Source organism: Tyto alba, unplaced genomic scaffold, assembly GCF_018691265.1.
Source record: "Tyto alba isolate M040663 unplaced genomic scaffold, T.alba_DEE_v4.0 Super-Scaffold_22, whole genome shotgun sequence".
Lineage (NCBI taxonomy): Eukaryota > Metazoa > Chordata > Aves > Strigiformes > Tytonidae > Tyto > Tyto alba.
This window is the reverse complement of record NW_024881296.1, coordinates 33847196-33865912: the sequence shown is the minus strand read 5'-3', so window position 1 is coordinate 33865912 and position 18717 is coordinate 33847196. Positions and strand designations below refer to the sequence as shown.

Sequence of the window (18717 nt, the reverse complement as noted above, 5' to 3'; positions counted from 1 at the left end):
AAAAGAACTCTTGAGAAGTTAACTTATTTTGTGCATGTGCACAAGCCATCGGGATAGGTTGAATGTATATTAGAGAGGGGAAGAGGATAAAACAACTTGGCAGGAACGTTGGACAGCAGTTGATGTGGCATATCATTAATTGCAGTAATTACTAAGCAGTTCTGAAATTCCCAACTCCTGCTTTCCAAGTGCCTCAGTATGGCATTCTGCAAAGAGGTGGTGATTTCCATGTCAAAAGCCAGTGTTACTGGTGTCTCTCTTTTTTTTTTTTTTTTTTTTTTTTGAACTTCTCAGAGTATCTTCTTACTTCTATCTCAAAAGTGTCTGCAGTTCATCTGGAGAGCAGGAGATCCACTGTGTTTCTCCCTGTATACTTGTTTGAACTTGTGTATTGTTCACAACAGTCAAACCTGTGTAGAGAATGTAGATCACTCTCTTGTTCTTTACATTATTTTAAAACTCTCTCACTATTTCACAGAATTTTTATAAAGTGAATATTTTATGTCTTTCTGGTTATATTGTTTGTGCTGGGTATTTCCAAAGCTTCTCTTGATCTTCCTGTCTACAAAACACATGAAACCAGGAAGATGTTTTAGTATAAACTATTTAACAGCATGTGACATACTTTAATCCTTACCGGGTTTTAAAACTTGCTACTGCTCTTTGGGTTACCTGCTTTGCTGTTCTGGAGAAACTGGCCTGAGTGTGCTTATTGTTTTTTGCCTCGTATATTAAATGGATATCACATGGCAAGTATTGACTGGTTAAAGTTTTACTTCGCTTTGTCACTGGTCAGCTGCATTTCCACAACCCTCTTGTTTTTTGTAGTTGTTGTTGCCATGTTGATTTATGAACTTCCTGTTTTTACATGTTATATACAGGGGACTCTGTCTGGATATGAGATACTGAGGGGAAAAAGAGCATCACGCTTGGCCACTCACCTTGCCCATTTGACTGTACATAATGGAGACCAAGGAAGAGAAGAAGGAACGACGACAAGGCTATTTTGCTCGGTAAGATTACAGAGTTGATTTCAATGTTGATTAAAATATGAAACTCCTCCTTTTGTCTTTTTCACAAAGCTTTATGACCCATGCCGTATTATGTATCCAGAAAGTGCTTTCCTTGCTTTGTCCCTGATATTGGACTGGTCATTTTTTCCTCTTTGAGTAGTGGAGATAAACTTGAATTACAGTTGTTATGCAAAACTCTTCTTGGATATTTAGTTGCAACTGGCATTGCATTTGAGCTTCCAGCATCCAGTTCCTGAAGAGTGTTTATAAAAACAAGCACATCTAAAATATAAACATGTCTAAAGCTAAAGTTTATCTGATTTCAAATAAAGCACAAACTGACTAGTATTACCTCATAGGAGAAGATCAGCTAAGAAGGGGTAAGCTGCCTAGACTGTATCATCTTTATTAATAAAAGCAATGTTTTTTCAGTCAATCATTTTTATCACTTAGAATTCATGATTGGTGATTTTTAAGAAATAAGTAATGTTGATTTCCTAATAACTTGTCTTTGTTAATTTAGCAAGTGTATAATCATCTCTGAGCTCTGATATACAAGAAGAAACAAAGCTCACTTACTCTTGGGAGGGTAGGAGGAGGAAGAAATCAGTATAAAAACCCATCTTTTTCTCAAAGATACTTTCTGCACTCTTGATTTCCACTCTCTACTAAATAACTATTTCTGAAGCTGCACTAAAACACTCGCCTTAGTGCATTACAGACATCTAGAGACATGTCTGTGGCACCACTTGGAAGTAGTAGTGGGGGAGAAAAGTTGCAGCACTGCTTTATTGCTGTTCAGGTGGTATGTGGTGGAGGCTAAAGACCTGACAGAGTTTTGTCGTGAAGGACAACTGTTAATGCCAGGTAACTTGCTTTCCTTTTGGATAAATGAAATTATGTTGATGTTGACAGAAAGTAATGTTGGAGATTGGGATTTTGAGAAGGGGAAATAAACAATGGCACCTATACCAGAGAAGGTATCAAGAAGGATAAAGCAGAAGTAGCTAAAGAGATTGTAGTAAGGAACAAGTAATTTCTTGTTAAGGGAGACTCAGGCTTTGAGAGAGATGTCTGAGTAAGATGCTTTAGTATTGAAGAAGGTGTTTTGAGTCCTTTCTAAATGTTGTCTACTGAGCGAAATGGAAAGTCACAGGAGGCTTTCAGCAAAGTCTTTGATGTTTTTTTTTTAAATCTGTTTTGCAGCTTTCCTGTGTCATCTGTGGCTATTTTCTTTTAAAAAATCACAGGGGCATTATGTCTTGTGTGGGCACAGAACATTAGGAAAGGGTCAAAAAGACCTGAAATCAATCCTTAGTTCTAGCACTTACCTGATATGTAACTTTGGGGAGGTCATCTGTCCCCTTCCCTTCTGGCTTGCAACTTTTTTCTTTATGTAGGTTGCAGGACCTTAAATGAAGTTCCCACTCTAAGCAAGCCCATGTATGATTTCTACAAGAGTGTTCTTGCAGACCCTCAAGTCATGTTTTAATAGAAGCTAAAGTAGGTCAGGAGGTGGTATGCCCAACTTACCTTCACGTGCACTGTCTGCATGTGCAGTCAGGGACAGAAGCAGAACTGAATTTACATGTCCTTGATTTTAGTTGAGTATCTTGAGTCTAGCATGCTTCCTCGAGTTAAACAGGTGTCCCAGTATCTTGCAGATGAACTGTTTGAATGTTTTACATGATGACCCATGTAAATGACATATGAGTACCTGAAAATAATAAGCGGGTTATATTGCCTTCAGTACAAAGGCAGTTCTAACAATGTCTCTACCTGTTTTTTTTAAACTTTTAAAAATTTAGCTTTTGACTTGATATAGACAGAAGGTCCTAGCTTAGATGCCTGATATTGGAACACTGGATAATTTAAGCAAATGCATGCTTGGATGTTGCTGTCAATTTTGGTTGTTTTGTATCTCAGAATCTGTGGACACATATTCTGGCCTTAAATTTAAGCACCCAAGTTTAATAACTTTTGGCCCTCACACTGTTTCGTGTGCTATTTCAAACACTCTGGTTTTCCTGCCAGCTTGGGCTTATATTTATTAAGTTAAGAGCAACCTCAGCTGGTTCCCCAATATATGTACCCATCTACTTCCATTACTGTTTCCTCTCCCTCCCCCCCAAGCCTAAGATGATAATAGTATTTACAAAATGTAAATTTATGTATAGTAAACATTCTAATCAGACAAGGACTCTCCCCTGCTACTTTCACATGAATCTTCAGTTGGTTTTGCCTGTGTTCATTGGAGAAGACTCTACTGCTTACCAAGGAAGAGAATAGGAAATGGGTTAGACATTTTGCCAGCAGGAGGGAAAACTGTGCTGCATGTCAGGAGGGTGGGGAAAAGGGCTCTGCTCCACTCAGGGCTGAGGAGAAGGATTCTGCTTATATCCTGATTAGAAAGGAGAAATTTTATATATTCAATGCTGATGAAATAAGATGTTTTATAGCTACCTTGTGGACTATATTAATGAAAATACACAAATTTCAATAGAAAACTTCACTCTTTAACATGAAGGGAAAGGTTATTGTGATATTAACAAGGACAAAGGCATTAACTGAAAAATGGGAGATAATAGCTCTTCCTCTTAAGCACCTGCTAACAGAAACTCAGGTTCTCTGTTGGCAGAGTAAGGGACCATCTGGGCATGAACAGCAGGACGAGCAGTGGCCTCGCTGCCCTGCCAGCATCCCAAAGTGTCTGACTTCCTTGAGAACCCCAAAATATTTGGTTAGCATGGTGGTAGTTATGTGTTGACAGATCAGCTCCTGAACTGCTAGAGAAGAAGCAAGAATAACGTGAATTAACAATAACATGAAATAACTGTCTGCATCTATGTCCCCCAAATTTAGTGTTGTAATCAAGCTAGTTTAAACATTTATCCTGAAAAATATTTAAAATGTCACTATAGAAGAGAGCAACTCAGCCGTCATATCTTTCCACTCCAGATCTTCATGGTCTGAGTGCCTCAGTTTTCCCAGGTCTCTACCCCTTCCTGTGGCAAGTGAAGCTGAAATAAAACCCTCACCGTCCATTTTTGCTTCTTACCAGATGCTGCTTTACCCACTGTGTTTTGTGGTAAAGAGCTCATTTTTTGCCTTGTTTGGCAAGAAATGAAACAAGTAACTTTTCAAACAAAATAGAAATCTTTACAAAACTTTTTAAAGACTAATTTAGATTCCTTATGCAGATAAGATGTTACAGCTCGTGGGAGTTTAACAGTCAAGAAGTAAAAGTATAAGAGTAACATGCAAGCATACATTTTTCTTATGAAATAGGTCCTTATTTAAGACTGCTACTCCTACTTAAAGGCTATTCCATGTAGTTAAGTTTTCTTGCCTGGTTCTTCAGACCTTGTTTAGGCTCTTCTGTTGACTTCTGTGTCATTAGCTCCCAAATGGACCAGTATTACTCCAGCTTTTGCAAAGAACTGTCTCCTTGTGAAATGACTAGCTTTTAAAGTTTTAACTTAATTTAGAAAGAAATCACCCAAATAAGTGACGTGTCACATGGAGAGAATTGCCTTGGATATAAATTGGTAGTCTGGAATGCTGAATGTACAGCTTGAAACTGGAGTTGCTTTGCATGTGCTATTATGTGATACTGGATATATTTGGACAAGAAGTTCTAGGAGATGAGAAATCATAAGGGAAGTGCTTGTGTAGTTTTCTGAAAGAATGACAGAAGAGCCTCTCTTAATTTCAGGTTGTCTGTGTGTCTTAATCTTCCTCACTATAATTTACTCATCATTTTCTATGCTTTATGATCTATCTGATCTATGTCAAGTAGCTCTCTACTACTTTCTTAGCAGAAAACAACAAATAAGCAGTGCTTTATTTGAAAAAAATGTTACTTTTCAACAAGGTGACCAAGATGCTTACATTAATTTTATTAATAGTTCTGTTTCCAACTTGTGGTGACCTTAATCCAAAGAATGCTGTATAGAGATGAACTGTAAAACCAATATTTGAAATTTTTTTTAATAGTTTCAGAGGAATTACAGCTTTAGTTTTCAGTCTTTTTTTTTTTGGTCATCAGTGAGAACCAGATTTCTGAAGTCAAAGATGAAGTGATTGTATTAGGGAAAATACTCTTACTGGGATTTGGCCACTTTTGTGTTTACTGAATTTACATTGGTCATGTTACCATCATTCTTTTGAAAAAAATTACATAAATGTCTGGGACGTGCTCCAAAGCCCCTTTGAGTAGGCAGCGACCCCCTTTAGCTCCATATTGCTAGTACTCTGTCAGAACGTGAAGCCAGTTGTACAACCTGATGTTCACCTTTTATTGCCTTACGATGTGAATATTTAAGGGAAATAAAGGAATTCACAGCATGTTTTAATTTAGTCTAGATTCTTTGCTTAGATACATAAATTTACATTCATACTGATTAGTATTTGTAGATTAAAACCAAGATTTACAAAGATATATATGTGTTTAGTACAGTTATTTACTTGTTAACAGGCTCTACTTGATAGCCTCTTTTCTGCTTCTAATTATTCTTTAATACCTAAAAATAAGTAAAACAAACGCTACAACAAATGGTGTAGAGCATTCCAATCACATTAGCTGTTTACGACCTAACCTTAGCATTCCTTTTAGACAGTCACAACTCATGACAGTAGGAATCATGTATCATTAGCTGCTGAGATAGAGTCTGGCAAGCTTAGCAGGAGGAGTTGTGTATACTTGTCATATTGTTATGGTCTTTCCCTGGTCCTTGCTCTGGGCTGCTGTTGGACATGGTATATTGGCTTGCACTGACCCTTGGTCTGACGCACTGTGGTCACTCCTTTGGTCAGTCTTTTGCATATTACAAACTAGCAAGGTTATAAGCGTCTCATTTGGAATTTTTCTGGCTTTGTTCCGTTTTATTCCTATATTCAGTATTTGTACGCTTCATATTTTTTTTATTCCTGTGGCTACTAAAACATAAGAAGAAGATGAAGTAAGAAAAATGCAGTGAGCACAGAGGGAACGTGTAGAAAGAGGATATCAGTGGTGACAAGGAAGGAGGGAAGCCTAGATAAGGAATATATGCACAAACATACTTTCTTGAGGGCATCTCCTTTACGTGAGACTTTGTCATAGGTTTTCCTGTCAGGTGCTTTTCTTGTTGGCCAGACTCATTATATCCACGCAACAGGCTTCAGATGTTGGGTGCTCCTCAGATCACTATTTCTCCAGCAGTCATCTCCTTGCAATTATTCTTGCTCTGCTGAGCCAAAGTGCTGGTGTTTATTCAGGTTTCCTGTAGCACCCATAATTTATTTTTTGCTTTTAAAAGGAAAAGTTTCCACACATTGTTTTTAAAACAAACCATCACGGAGGTTTATCTTGGGCGTGAAGAATAGTCAAGCCAAGATCCTGGAGATGCTTACAGTTTTTTAAATGACTCTCGGAAATAATATATCATTTAAGCTCATCTGTATAATGGAAATTTCTTAGCTCTGCTTCCAGACATATAAACATTACCTCATAATCCTGTTATTGAAACTAAAAACCAGTATTGCGTTTTACTCACATTGTTTTGACCAATAACATGTACGCCCGAGGCATTTTATTTTCTAAGAAAAAAGATTAAGATATCACTACTTCAGATACATGGAGTGCAGTGGTTATTATTTGCTCTGTTATTTAGGGGTATATGTGTGGGATAGTTGATTTGCTGTGTTGGATTCTAAGAGAAGCCATCAGATATTTTCTGAAACATATAGTATCATGATTTACCTTCCAGATACTTTAAATGGAGGTATTTCAGTGTTTTTGGCAGACTTTCTGCCTGTTGCTGTGTAGGTTAGTATTTCAGCTGTCCTTTGGAACTATTGTAGCTCTCAGACATTGGAGAATGTCTAGAATTCCACAGACAACAGCACGAGGAGCTTTTGATTAGAGCTTTGGGAGGTTTGTCAAATCCTTCAGGTGCTTGAGAGACACTTTGCTATTCATTGCTCATGGATTTACTGTTGTGTGTATATAAAAAAAAAAGATAAAGTTTTCTTTTTATCATAGGTGTAAATCTGGAGAATGAGAGTTGGGGGGGAAACTGAACCAGCTTTTTCTGAAGTGTTGTAGTATGGGGGAGAAGTACGTTGAACAGCTGCTTATCTCAGGAACTGTTTCTTCATCTCATGTTCCCGATGCTTTCTGGACTCTGAGGTTTTTATATTAGCAGTCTTGTAATTCTGTGGTGCAGGATGAGAGTCAGCAGAAGAGCACAAATTGCTGTCCTCTACTTAGCCTATGAATTATTCCTGATGTGAGTACTTCCTCTGGGAAGCATAAACAAGGCAGTGGTTTCTGCAGCCTCGGTTCTTTCCAGTGCTTTCATTCTCAAGATTAGTGGAGTCATTTAGGATTGAAGAATTTTGTTATTGGATAACAGAGCTAGTGAAAGTATCTAATGGAGTCCCAAGGCTTTGTTCAGGGTTTTTCAAAAATTTTCCAGTACCAGAAATGCTATTTATGGAGATACAAAGCTTGCATAAGACAGGAAGCATGGTTAATCTCCTCACCCATTCACTTCCCTGTGCATGTGAAGTGAGATGGGTAACAGTGTGGGCTCTGTATAAAGAGGCTTTTTTTAGGAAAGAGGAGAAAGGCAGAGTTTCATGATGTTCTTGATTTCTTTGAGGGCTGGTGATATCACCGAATATACAGAGAAAAGACTTTCTGTTTGTTTAATCTTCAAACATGCTGTCTCCCACCAGCAATTTCAGAATTTTCACTAATCACCTTGCAAGTTATGCATAAGGCTGGCTTGTTAGGCAGCAAGCATACAATGACCTTATATTTGCTTTTCCCAAAGGGACCTTTGGGTGTCTCTTATCAGCCTTTAAAAAGAAACTGCAAAAAAATAAACTGTTTTAGCCTCCTTTTTAGAACATAAATAGTTGCACGGCAGGCCGTTTGATGTAGAAGTCTGTGCAGTTTTGATAAGAGTTGCTATTAACATAGCTGTAACATATTTTGTCTTCCCTTCCCCGCAGCCTGCAGCTGCGTATGCTGAGCACGAGGGATGTGCTGGAGGCTCCTGGTGGGCCATGCCATTTACCTTTTTGCTCTTGGAGGGATTTAAAGATGTTGTATCTTAAAGGATATAAAATTTGGGGGCTTCAAAAGATTGCTTTCTGGATGGGTGAGATACAAACTTCTTATTGTTGTCTGTAAGAAACTGATATAATTACCTTTTTAAATTATACAGTGTTTCTGTAGCATCTGCAGGTATGGTCTTGTCCCTTCAGCCTCCCAGATACATCTTAAGACCTACTGCATAAAATTCTGCTTAATCCCAGTGAACTGTTTTAAAATTAAGCCTTGCTTAAACCCTGGTGGAAATTTAGCATTAGTACTTGGCAGAGATGTGGTTCCACAGTCAGTTTTAAAGCGGTGCTGTGTAAGATGCCACTAAAAGAGGTGGTCCCACTCAGCCTTCTGCTTTTGCCATATCTCTTATGCATGGCAGAGCTGGGATCAGGAGCTGCTGTGGTCTGAAGGCCTCTTCCAGAAGCAGCCACATTTTTGTTTAAATGATATGGAGGCACAAACCTAAAGAGATGCCTAATGGTACTGACTTCTTGGTGGTGCTGTTAAACATCTCTTGCTTCTGCTCTGAGAAATCCCAGCTGTTTTACCACCCTGTGGCAGCAGTCCTGGTCAGCTCTCCTGTGCCTTCTTCCACGTGGGAGTAGGGAGCTTGGTGTATAGTATTTTGAGAAGGAGGAGCGTCAGCATTGTGAGATATGTTAGTTTGGTGGAAAACCTGGGTTGGTAAGAAGCTAGATATGACCCTTCAGGGAAGGTTGCTGGTGTTTCTAGCCCATGGATGAAGTTGCCTGCCTGATATCTGCTGCTGTGATTCACGACTTCTGCCTGTCCGTTTATGGCATGTGCCGTGCTACATGGAATTGTTGGTTTGACTGGTGGAATGGTCTATTTCTGGTAATGGTGCTGCATTTTTAAAGGTAAAGATATGAATGATACCTGCAGGAATGTGCTTTCGGAGAGAGGTGGTTTTTTCCCCTCTGTCTGAAGGATTGGAAAACATCGTATATCTAACTAAGGGAATTCTGTCGTTAAGAAATGTTGTGCATCTTGCCTGGGGGCACTGGATGACTCTCTGCTTGCACTGTATTTCAACTATTGGTTCCGTGTTCTGCAGTTTCCGCTGTGTGCCGGTGGGCACTGGGCTCCCCTTTACCCCAGGAAATAAATCTTTTTCCCTCTGCCATGGGGCTTTGGACAGTGGTAAGAGACTGTGTGGATATTCTTGATGGTGTTAGGCTCCCCATGGTGCCAGGCTGGTAAAATCTCATGCCCTTAGCATTAATCCAGCTTCCAACCTGGGTTTTGGAAGGGGTTTCTCCCCACCCCACCTGTCACCTGACAATCTGATTATGGGGAGGTGGGTTGTAAGTGTAGGTTTGTGGTGGGTTTTTTCTCTTCTACTCTGTAGTCTGAGCAGGTAGTGTTTCCTAGGATCACCTGAAATTTAAGCATGTATGTTAACTATGCTCTAAGTCTCTCACGCTATTCCACTGAAGGCTGTGGGATTTGTCTTGTTGAATTGTGTGAGTGAAAATCCCAAGGAGACCAGCAGAACTGGTTAGGAATTTGGGGAAGAGGGAGAGAATTGTCCTTACTCTGGAAAACCTTTGTAATGCACGTGAGCCATAAGTCAGCTCTTTGGGTGTCTTGATGCACTGAGTATTTTCCTGCCAGACAGCAGTCTCTGGCACAGAGAACTTGTCTTGTATAGCACTTTATATACTGATAATAACTCCAGGTTTCTGCCACTATTTTTCTGGAGTGGCTGTTTTTGTTTCAGTGGGTGTAAATGGAACACCTAGCCAATCATAGGCAATCTTTGTTTTATGTTTTTGACATAACAGTGCATTTCTGTCAGCTGCTGGATTTTTGCTTTCAGTAATGCTTCTATAAATACGTGGCTTCAAGGTGTTAATCACATGATTCAATCGGACAATCTGAAAATCAGATCTCCTTAAGCATAAGATTTATCTGTATTTTCAACACTTGTGTTAAAAAGATGATGATGCTCCTCTTTCCGTCCGGACCACAGCAGGTGCTGCATGTAGCAGTTCTGCTTGCCTGAGGCTGACAAGGTTGGGGTTTTTTTTGTTATTATAGAAGTGGTTTGTGTTACAAATGCTGCCAAACCCCCTTTCTCCTCCCACTCTTTTTTTTTTTTTTTTTTTTTTTTGGCAATCCCACAGAGTCTTAAAACTACAGCATATGACTCTAGTCCCGTGAACTGACGCATTTGAGCAATTTGATGCATGTGAAGAATCATACTGCTAGGTTTAACAGAACGGTGAAAGTTCCTTGTAGGAGCAGAGCTGTAGGGAGGGTGATGGTCCAAGGCACTGCTGCTGCAGAGTGAAACACCAGAGCACCGGGGAGGAGGGAGGGCAGCTGTTCCCCACCAATTGGCCGTAGCTGAGTTGGACCCAGCGTGCCAGGAAGCTTTCCTTCCCAGCCCAGAAGGGACTGGGCACCGGGGGGGCAGGCAGCAGGACAGGGCACCTGCCTTATCTGGCTCCGGCCAGGCGTGCAGGGAGGCTGTTGAACACAGCAGGGGATTGAAGATAGCCAGCCCGCTTCAACCTGCCACCCTCCCGCTCTGCTTCTGTGGGGAGGAGGCAGCACTTGCACGTGGGTGCACGTGGCGGCTGCCAGGAGCGGGGCCACTGGGCGTTAAGCAGGAGGGCTGTCTTAGAAGATCAAATTCAAGAGCACTCTAACTTTTTGGTTTCCTTAGCTGCTTATTCTAGTTCGGTGTTGTGTGAAGTGCAGTGCACTCATGGAGTACTGAGAACGTGGGGATGGAGCAAAACCTCTTGTTATCCTCCTGTTGCCTCTTCTTCCATTGTGTTGATAGAGGGCAAGATACACTTTTTGCCTTTGTTTTTCTCCTGTGGTAGTTGCTGCTTCCCCTCCCAATCATAAATATTTTGATTGCACGTTGAAAGTTTCAGCTGAAGAGTAAATGAGAAAATCCAAACTATTTTTCAATCAAAAAAAAAAAAGCATAAATAATTTAATATTTTATATAAAAACCACAGAGAACTTTTAAGACAAAGTAATTAACACACCTTTTGTTTCTTACAGTAAACATGATGGAGGACCTGCTACACTAGTATAATGGTATGGTTGCTGAAAAATATCAGACCATGCCAAATACTCATTCCAGCACAAGATATACACATATGAGAAGCTGCATTAGTGCATGCATGCCATGTGGCTGTCCCATGTAGATAAGCCCTACCATGTCGTGTCATCTTTATACTTATGGTTAACGATCTTTTGACCATAATGCTAAAGCTACAGGTTCTTCTTTTTCCCCACCCATTATCAGCATTGCTGGATGTTTCTTTGAACTTTAATCCATTTAAGAGGATCTTCAATACGCTTGAGCATTTCCTCTTCTGTGCTGAGTGAGTGTCAGTTAATGGGAACTCGGTTCCGCAAGCCCATTAAACTGCTAAACGTGACAAATAGCTTACAAGTTGTTTGGAGACGATGAATGCAAACATAGAACTGAGCCGCAAGGTGAGTTGGTTGAGATGTAACAATTACTCTGAAATACTTTAAATAGAGCCTTTCTCTACTTGTGTCATGGTGCTTCTTGCTGTAAATTTGTTTCTGAACAGATGAGTTTTCAACCTGTTTGTAAGCATGTGCACAGCATCTCTTATGTTATAAGATGCAGATCTGATTAACTGAATCCCTGAGAAATACATAGTGGCATTTGGATAATTCTTGGGTCATCAGGAAAGTTAGCATTTAAAACCTTTAGTTTGGCTTCCTTTTTGTGCCTTTTTTTCTCATTCTGGTCTTGTCTATTAATAATAAGAAAAAGAAGAAGTTGTATGTTTTTTCTTCTCTGTCTTTTTAATTTTTTAAACTACTTTTTTTTTACGTCTATATTAAGTCAGTAGTTTCATGCCATACAGAATGGTGCAATGATGCAGAGAGCCTTGACATTTAAATATTAAATTTCAAAGTAACTTTGTAAATAAAAACAAAAGCTAATGCAGACAGGTACTGTAAGTCCCTCCCTCTCTAAGATATCCTTTTTATTGATCATTTAAGTAAAGAAATAATTGAATTTTTGACTCTGATCACTGACTTACTGACCATGGTTACTTTTGGATCTCCCCGACCTTGCCAGTCAGCAGAGTCAGCCAGGTGACTTCACTCTTCAAGTTGAGTCAACTTATTCAATGTTAAGATCCTCTTTATGAAGAAAACAATGGTTTCTTCTTTTCCTGATGCTGTTGGAGCAGCTGTCACTGTTTTATTGCCTTTTGCAGCAGGGGAAGCTGCCTGTCTCCCAGCCCTTGCAGCACAAACCTTCATAAAAATTTCCCATCATCAAAGCACCTTTTCTGGATAAGTGGGAAGAAGCTGCCACAACCGCCTCCCTGCCCCTGTCCAGGGGTCCGTTGGGCATGGCGTGGCCTGTTTCTGGTTTGGCTTTCTGGCTTCCTCTTTTTGATGATCTCAGCCTAACGTTACAGAGAACAAGCAGGGCTGTAGCTTAACAAGCCCTTCAGTCTGGGCAAAGTGCTTTTGAACTGGCACTGCTGCTTGGAGGAGCAGTCTTGTCTCCTCTTTTGGACTTCTCCTTTGTGTTGATAGAAATGGTAGCACAGCCAAGTGGAATCTAATGGGAGAGTGATCCGATTTTGAAAAGTTAATTTATGTATTGGCACTTTTACTGGGTTATGTTTAACATAGATAACATCCCTGTGGAGCTGCAACAAATGCTTGGGTGTGAGAATGGGGACAACTCAAGAGGACAGGATCAGTGGTGAGCAGAGACACACCTTCTTTTGCGGACAGAAGTGACTTAAAACACTTCTTTGAGCTACAGGCTTTGAGCCAAATCTTTTCCTCAAATAGTACTGTGCTCCTCCTGAATCCTGGGAGTTTGCTGTGCTTTTTGCCCCATTGCCACTGCACTCACTGTGCTTTATCTCTGACAGGGGACAGTTGGGGATGTGTAGGAATGAAAAAGTAAAAAGTGAATGCATGCAGGGATCCTTCATGAGTATGACCACAGGTGTACAGGCTTCTAGCAGTTTTCAGTCTAGGTAACTGCTGAGGAAGGGAAAAAAAAAAAAAAGGCTGTATCCCTGTGGCTGTTCTCTGTAGCCCTTCACAGGCCATGCCATGATGAATTATCATAGTTCTTTTTTGTACCTGTTTAGATCTTTGGAAAACACAGCATGCCTAAGCTATTTAATTTTAGCTGCTTTTCACCTTATCTGAAAGTATTTCTTGAAAGTATTTAATGTGGTGCTCTTGGTACTTCTCATGTAAGAAATAATAAAATACCATTCCCTAAGATTATATTTTTTCCTGGAGGTGGGTTCCAGCTACATTATTGCTGCATGATGTATGGTACATTTCCCATGGATTTTGCTTTAAATGACTGTTGTTTTTCATTTGCTGTTTCATTGCTTCATTGTGAATGTTTATTGCTGTTTGAGTCACTGAGCACTAAATTTCCTTCTGGCTGTTTGCAGTCAGTTTAATCAATATTAAAACTGTCTCTGTATTATCAGGAGAAGTTTGGCACTTACCTGCTCTGAGAAAGTGGGTGTGCAGTGATGACTGTACGGAGCAATGCACATCCCCCACAGCTCTCCATGTACACTGTTGTTGTTTGTGTTCTTCTGGGTCATTCTCAATTCTTGCGCTTTGTTACCCTATGTTAATCTATTACTAATTTCAGAGGGCCTCCCTCTTTGTTTCATGGAAGTTGAGTTGCTTCAGGAGTGTTCAGATGAGACAGGGAGTGGGGGGAGTTTATCAGATTTTCAGGGAGAACTGGAGATGTTTCAGCCAGCCTGATTAGCATGTGCTTATAGTCCTCGTCACATAATCTTAATTCTTTTAATACGGTGTGCCTCTCCTGTGCAGAATCCATGCAGCTTCCCCGTAACACCCTCCTTTGCTGTGTAACTGCAGTTCCCTTTCTCTTACAGTTCCAGCCAGCTGCTCTCGGGGGGGGGCTGGCACCGAGCAGGGGGGGTGAGGAGGGGGGGTCCCTCCCTGGCCAGGGCTTTGGTGCAGGGAGGAGAGAGCGCCTTGCTGAATCACTTTGGGAAGAATTCCTTGCATGTGTGTAGGAGTGGTTTGGGGTGATTAATGAACACCACGGTAGGAGAAAGTATCTGGCAGTGCTAGCGGAGGAGAAGAGGAGGAGCAGGATGGGAGTGTGGTAAGAGTCAAGTTGGTATTTGTGACAAGATAGATCTGTTGTGCGGGTTTAATTGAACAAGCCTGTTAAGTGAACTTCAGGCAAAGTTAAAGGAGTCATCTGAAGGGAGGGATTTCTTCGTTTTGCCTTCTTTCTAAAGCTGTTCTTTGAGAGCCTGCAGTAATTGAGGTTATAAGAGAAGGAATTAAATAGATGGCTAGATCAAATAAAGCAGCTTTCCAAAATCCTTTCCCTATGGAAAAGATTTTATTAAATTGTTGTCATGGTAATGGAGTTCTAAATACATTGTAACCTCTTTAGCTAAGTAAACAGAAAAGATGGGGATACTTTTTGCCTTTGAAAATAGAAAGATTATTAAGCTGCGTGGGGGGAACACTGTATTCTTAAATTTAAGAAAATAAAAACTTTGACAGCTCAAAACTCTTATCAAGTTTTACCCTGGGAAATTGTGTTTATCTTCCCCACCTCTCAATAAACATAAGAGAGCTTAAGTGTGATATTTAGAATTTCCTGATATCAGTCAGAAGACTGGGGGGAAAATTAACATATTTTCATTTAATCTAAGAACATTTTTCTATCAGAAGGTACGTTGTCTTTAAAGTTCCAGAACAGCTTTACTACAAATTCTTCCCTCCTCATTACAGGTGATGAAACAGAAGTAGTGTCTTGTTTTTGTAAGCTAATGGCAGTATCAGCAGTAACCAGACATACCCTGATTGGTAGTACAGCACTTTATTCTCTGGAACAGGCCAACTTCCTTCTGGAGCGTTCCTGATGAGTGGCCATGTGTGAAACCCGGTGCTGGTTTTTGTTGTAAATCAGTAACAAGGGTTCCGATAAAAATTAAATTTCCAGCTTTGACCTGTGCTACTAATATCAGAGCTTTCTGTAGTTGCTGTGTGTCATTTGGAATGGCCAGAGGATGAATGCTTTTCAGTGTCTGCAACCACTGTACTGCGACCACGCTGTTGTCCTTGATAACTATTTCAGAGATACTTTTTTTTGTGTCTTTCCCCCCTGAAGTTAATTGTTTATATCTCATAAAAAAAAAAAAAAAAAAAAAAAAAGGTGTTCCATCCCTTATTTTTGCCTTAATAGGCCATCTTGTTTTAATAGTAAACGTACAGCCTTGTGGCTTGCTCATTTCCAAAACAGGATTCATACCAGCATGTTCAGTGTTTCTTGGAGTGTGCTTTCTTGCGGGATGGGTGCTATTTAATTTTAGGAAGATTTCTCACTGAGGGTGAATGGTTTTGTATTCATTTCTGTTGTGAAGTGACAGTAGCTGCACTGAGGAAGTCAGGAGCAAAGCGTTACAGTCTGGCAAGCAGTCTGACTTCCTTTGGCTTTGCGAACAGTAATGATTTATTTTGTCTGAGCTTGTTTATTTGTCGAGTTACATCAGATGGGATGAGAGCACAGCCATGCCCAGAGCTGGCCGCGTCATGCTGGCACCGAGCTGGGTGAAAGGGAGATGGATGATCTGTGCGAGCTGGAACAGAATAGCTGTATAGGATCAGACCAGTGGGTGCTTAATGGGGATTTTTACAGTAAGGTTTCTGTATGTAGTTTTTTTAAAATGTAATAAATTTGATTTATTTAGCTGTTCTGGATGGGTGGAGAAAGTCATGTAAGGTACAAAGAAGTTGGTACATACTGAGTGCGAAGATTTAAATTAATATGAAAATGTTTAATTCTAAATGAAACAACTGGGCTGTATGTAATTTTGTGTACAAAGTAAATTAACGGGAATCTTGATGAGAACAAAACAGATTAAGATGTTTGAAGTGTTTTAAACTTCTTTTTGACAGGTTCTGTTAATCTTATTGCAGATATGCATAAATGGATTTGAAGAAAACAACAACAACACTTGTAGCACATAATCTGTTTGTGCTGTGCAGGATGTTAAGCTGGTTGTATGCCAGATATCAAGGCATATTCTAGAGGATGCACATTGTGGAAAACATCCCAAAAGGAAAACTGTGTCAGTTTCAAGATAAGATGAAGATTTCTTCTCCCTTCCCCCTTCTTTTTTTTTTTTTTTTTTTTTTTTTTTTGGGCCACTTTGTTAGATACTTTTTCTAAAGCAAGAGTTGTTCATGCTGTGTGATTTTTATTAATCTAATAAATCATAAAAATAGTGCCTTATTTTCCTAGGAGTTTTTTAGAACATCCTACAACGTGGACCTAGTTCTCTTTGTCTGATTAATTATTATATATTAAACGAGGTCCTATTCAATTGTTTTGTTAGGCGTCTCTGTTGAATAAGCGTTAAACAAAGCCAAATGGAATTTCGAGAAAAAATTGTCAGATTTCCATTTCTTTATTGTCTCAGTGTCAGAGTTGCATAGCTTTATTGGTTGCTTGTAGCCTTCTAGTGAAAGATGTGCAGATAATATCAGCCCTTCTTTCACTGATCAGTTTTCTTTTTACTTTAACCACCTACCTTGCTAGTGTAATGGGAAATTCAGGCTGTTCTATTCTAAAAATGCAGATTTATTTGTTTTTTGTAAGCAGTCAAATAGACTTGGGTCTGGAAGATGAAGTAGGCCATTTCTTGAAATCTTTCCTGGCTCTTTTCCTGTAAGTCAGTGCCCAAGCTATTAAACAGTCAGTTGCAAATTAATTTAAGTGAGCACTGCTAACCTTGTGTTTTTACCTGCCTACTCTGAGAGTATGTCTGTTTCAGATCATCAGTCTTTATTAAATGGTATGAGAGTGGTCACCGTGTGGCAGAAAGTTTCTGCTCCCTGTTCCTTCTGTAGGGCAGATGCCCAAAAGATCCCTGCAGCCAGGTTATGGTGCCCATTGAAGGCCGATTCCTCTGGTTCTCATGGGACTCCGTGGGAAAGCCCCCATGCCATCCACTGTGTACAGTAACAGTCTGAAAACTTTTACTGGGAAACACTGTATCTGGACAGACTTTGAAAATGGCTTGTTACTGCTCAGAAAACACTTTGAGGAGCTGTAAAATGATACCTCTGTAGAAATGCAGCAGAAGTGTTTTGCCTGTCAGAACCAGTTAGCTCGAAAAATGTTATCTGGCATCTAAATAAAGTTACAGATGTGTAAGACACTGTATTCAGAAACCAAAGTGTTTTTGCAAATAAGCTGTTTGTTCCTCCTGCCCTCCCTTTTTCTCTCTCCCTCTTCTTTTCCCCAGCAACTTTCCTAGTGAAATACAACGTATCCATTGACTCTGATATTGAAAAACAAACGTTTTCTGCAGTAACACCTTCTCTGTTCCCTGGAAAAGATGCATATTGTTTTGTTTGAAAGGTTGATTTAATTGCAAAACCTGAGACTGGTCAAAATGAGGGGTTTCATTTATTAATTTGACCTTCAGCTCCCTTTTGCTCTAATAACCATTAGGACAAAACTGAATGTTGGTTTTATTCAGAGAAATAGCCTTTAAAACTGAACAAAACCACTTGAAATATTCCAAAATAGTTTAAAAATGAAATTATTTGACAAATGGCGTTCTTAAATCCATCTTCCATGGCAGTTCTTTCCGTGAAAGGTGGGAAATACCTGAGAGCTGGGAGAAGAGCTGATGAGACCTTCAGCCTCTGACTTCTTCAGGAGGTGATGGGTTTGAAATCTGAGCAGGAGGGGCTGGCAGCTTGTGTGGGTGCCCAGTCTAAATTGTTGGCATGTGCAGGTCAGTGTGAGAGACGGACGAATGGGGGCTGAAGGGGTTGCCTCAAGGAGGTGGAGTTCTGTTTAATGTGTAGTAAGCACTCCAGCTGTGCTCTTCACAGCCTAACGCCTGCTGCACCATACCTGCGTGTGTTAATAATGAATTTTCTTGTGCGTATACAGGAACTTTGTGTTTTCATTACTAAGAGCATGCACATAATGTCAAAAAGCTTAATAAATTTGAGGCTGCTGTTAGGGTTTTAAATGCTGTTGAAGGCTTGTTTTGGTTCTTTGGAATATTGTAGTTGTGGTTTTTCAAGAGTGAGTGAAGTGGAGGGTTTTGGGCAATTTTGGCCAGGCTTTAGAGACCTCTAAAAGCAGCATCTTCCAAGCAGACATCATAACCCTAAGCAGAGTTGCAGTAACTCCGAGTCCTGTGGTGAACATCATGGATACTCACTCCTCATCTGGTATTTTTTTTCTAGTGTCGAGGTGGCTGCTTTGTGAGTTGGATGGTCGTTGCCTTGAAATGGAGCAGTGGACAGGAGGAGTAGGCTTGGCACTATCTGAAAATCTGATGCCTGCCATGAGGATGGAGTAGAAATTATGGAGCGCCCAGATTCTTGATCACTCTTACCTGAAAAGTCCCTGTGGCACTGTCCCTTTGCAGCAACAGCCACGTGCTGAGGATGCTGTAGGTTGTGTGATGAGCTCTTGGGCTGAAGTATGTGGGAATCGAGCAAGATTAAACACTGTGAGGAGAGTTATGTTGCAGTCAGTTCAGATGATTGTTTCTGCTTCCT

General features: G+C 40.1%; 1 protein-coding gene across 9 annotated transcripts in view; it reads left to right on the top strand.

The window, feature by feature from the left end:
• The window catches only part of NCOA7 (nuclear receptor coactivator 7), a 98217-nt gene that overhangs the window by 25669 nt on the left and 53831 nt on the right, over positions 1-18717 (top strand). For 6 of the 9 annotated variants that reach the window (XM_042795623.1, XM_042795624.1, XM_042795621.1 and 3 more), the window contains one exon: positions 882-1013. In XM_042795623.1, the coding sequence (XP_042651557.1) occupies positions 964-1013 (50 nt within the window). In that variant the 5' untranslated portion in view covers positions 882-963. Of the gene's footprint in view, positions 1-881; positions 1014-14148; positions 14276-17838; positions 17861-18414; positions 18609-18717 lie in introns of those variants that run through there. The other 3 variants (XM_032998113.2, XM_032998111.2, XM_032998114.2) reach the window with 3 other exon arrangements.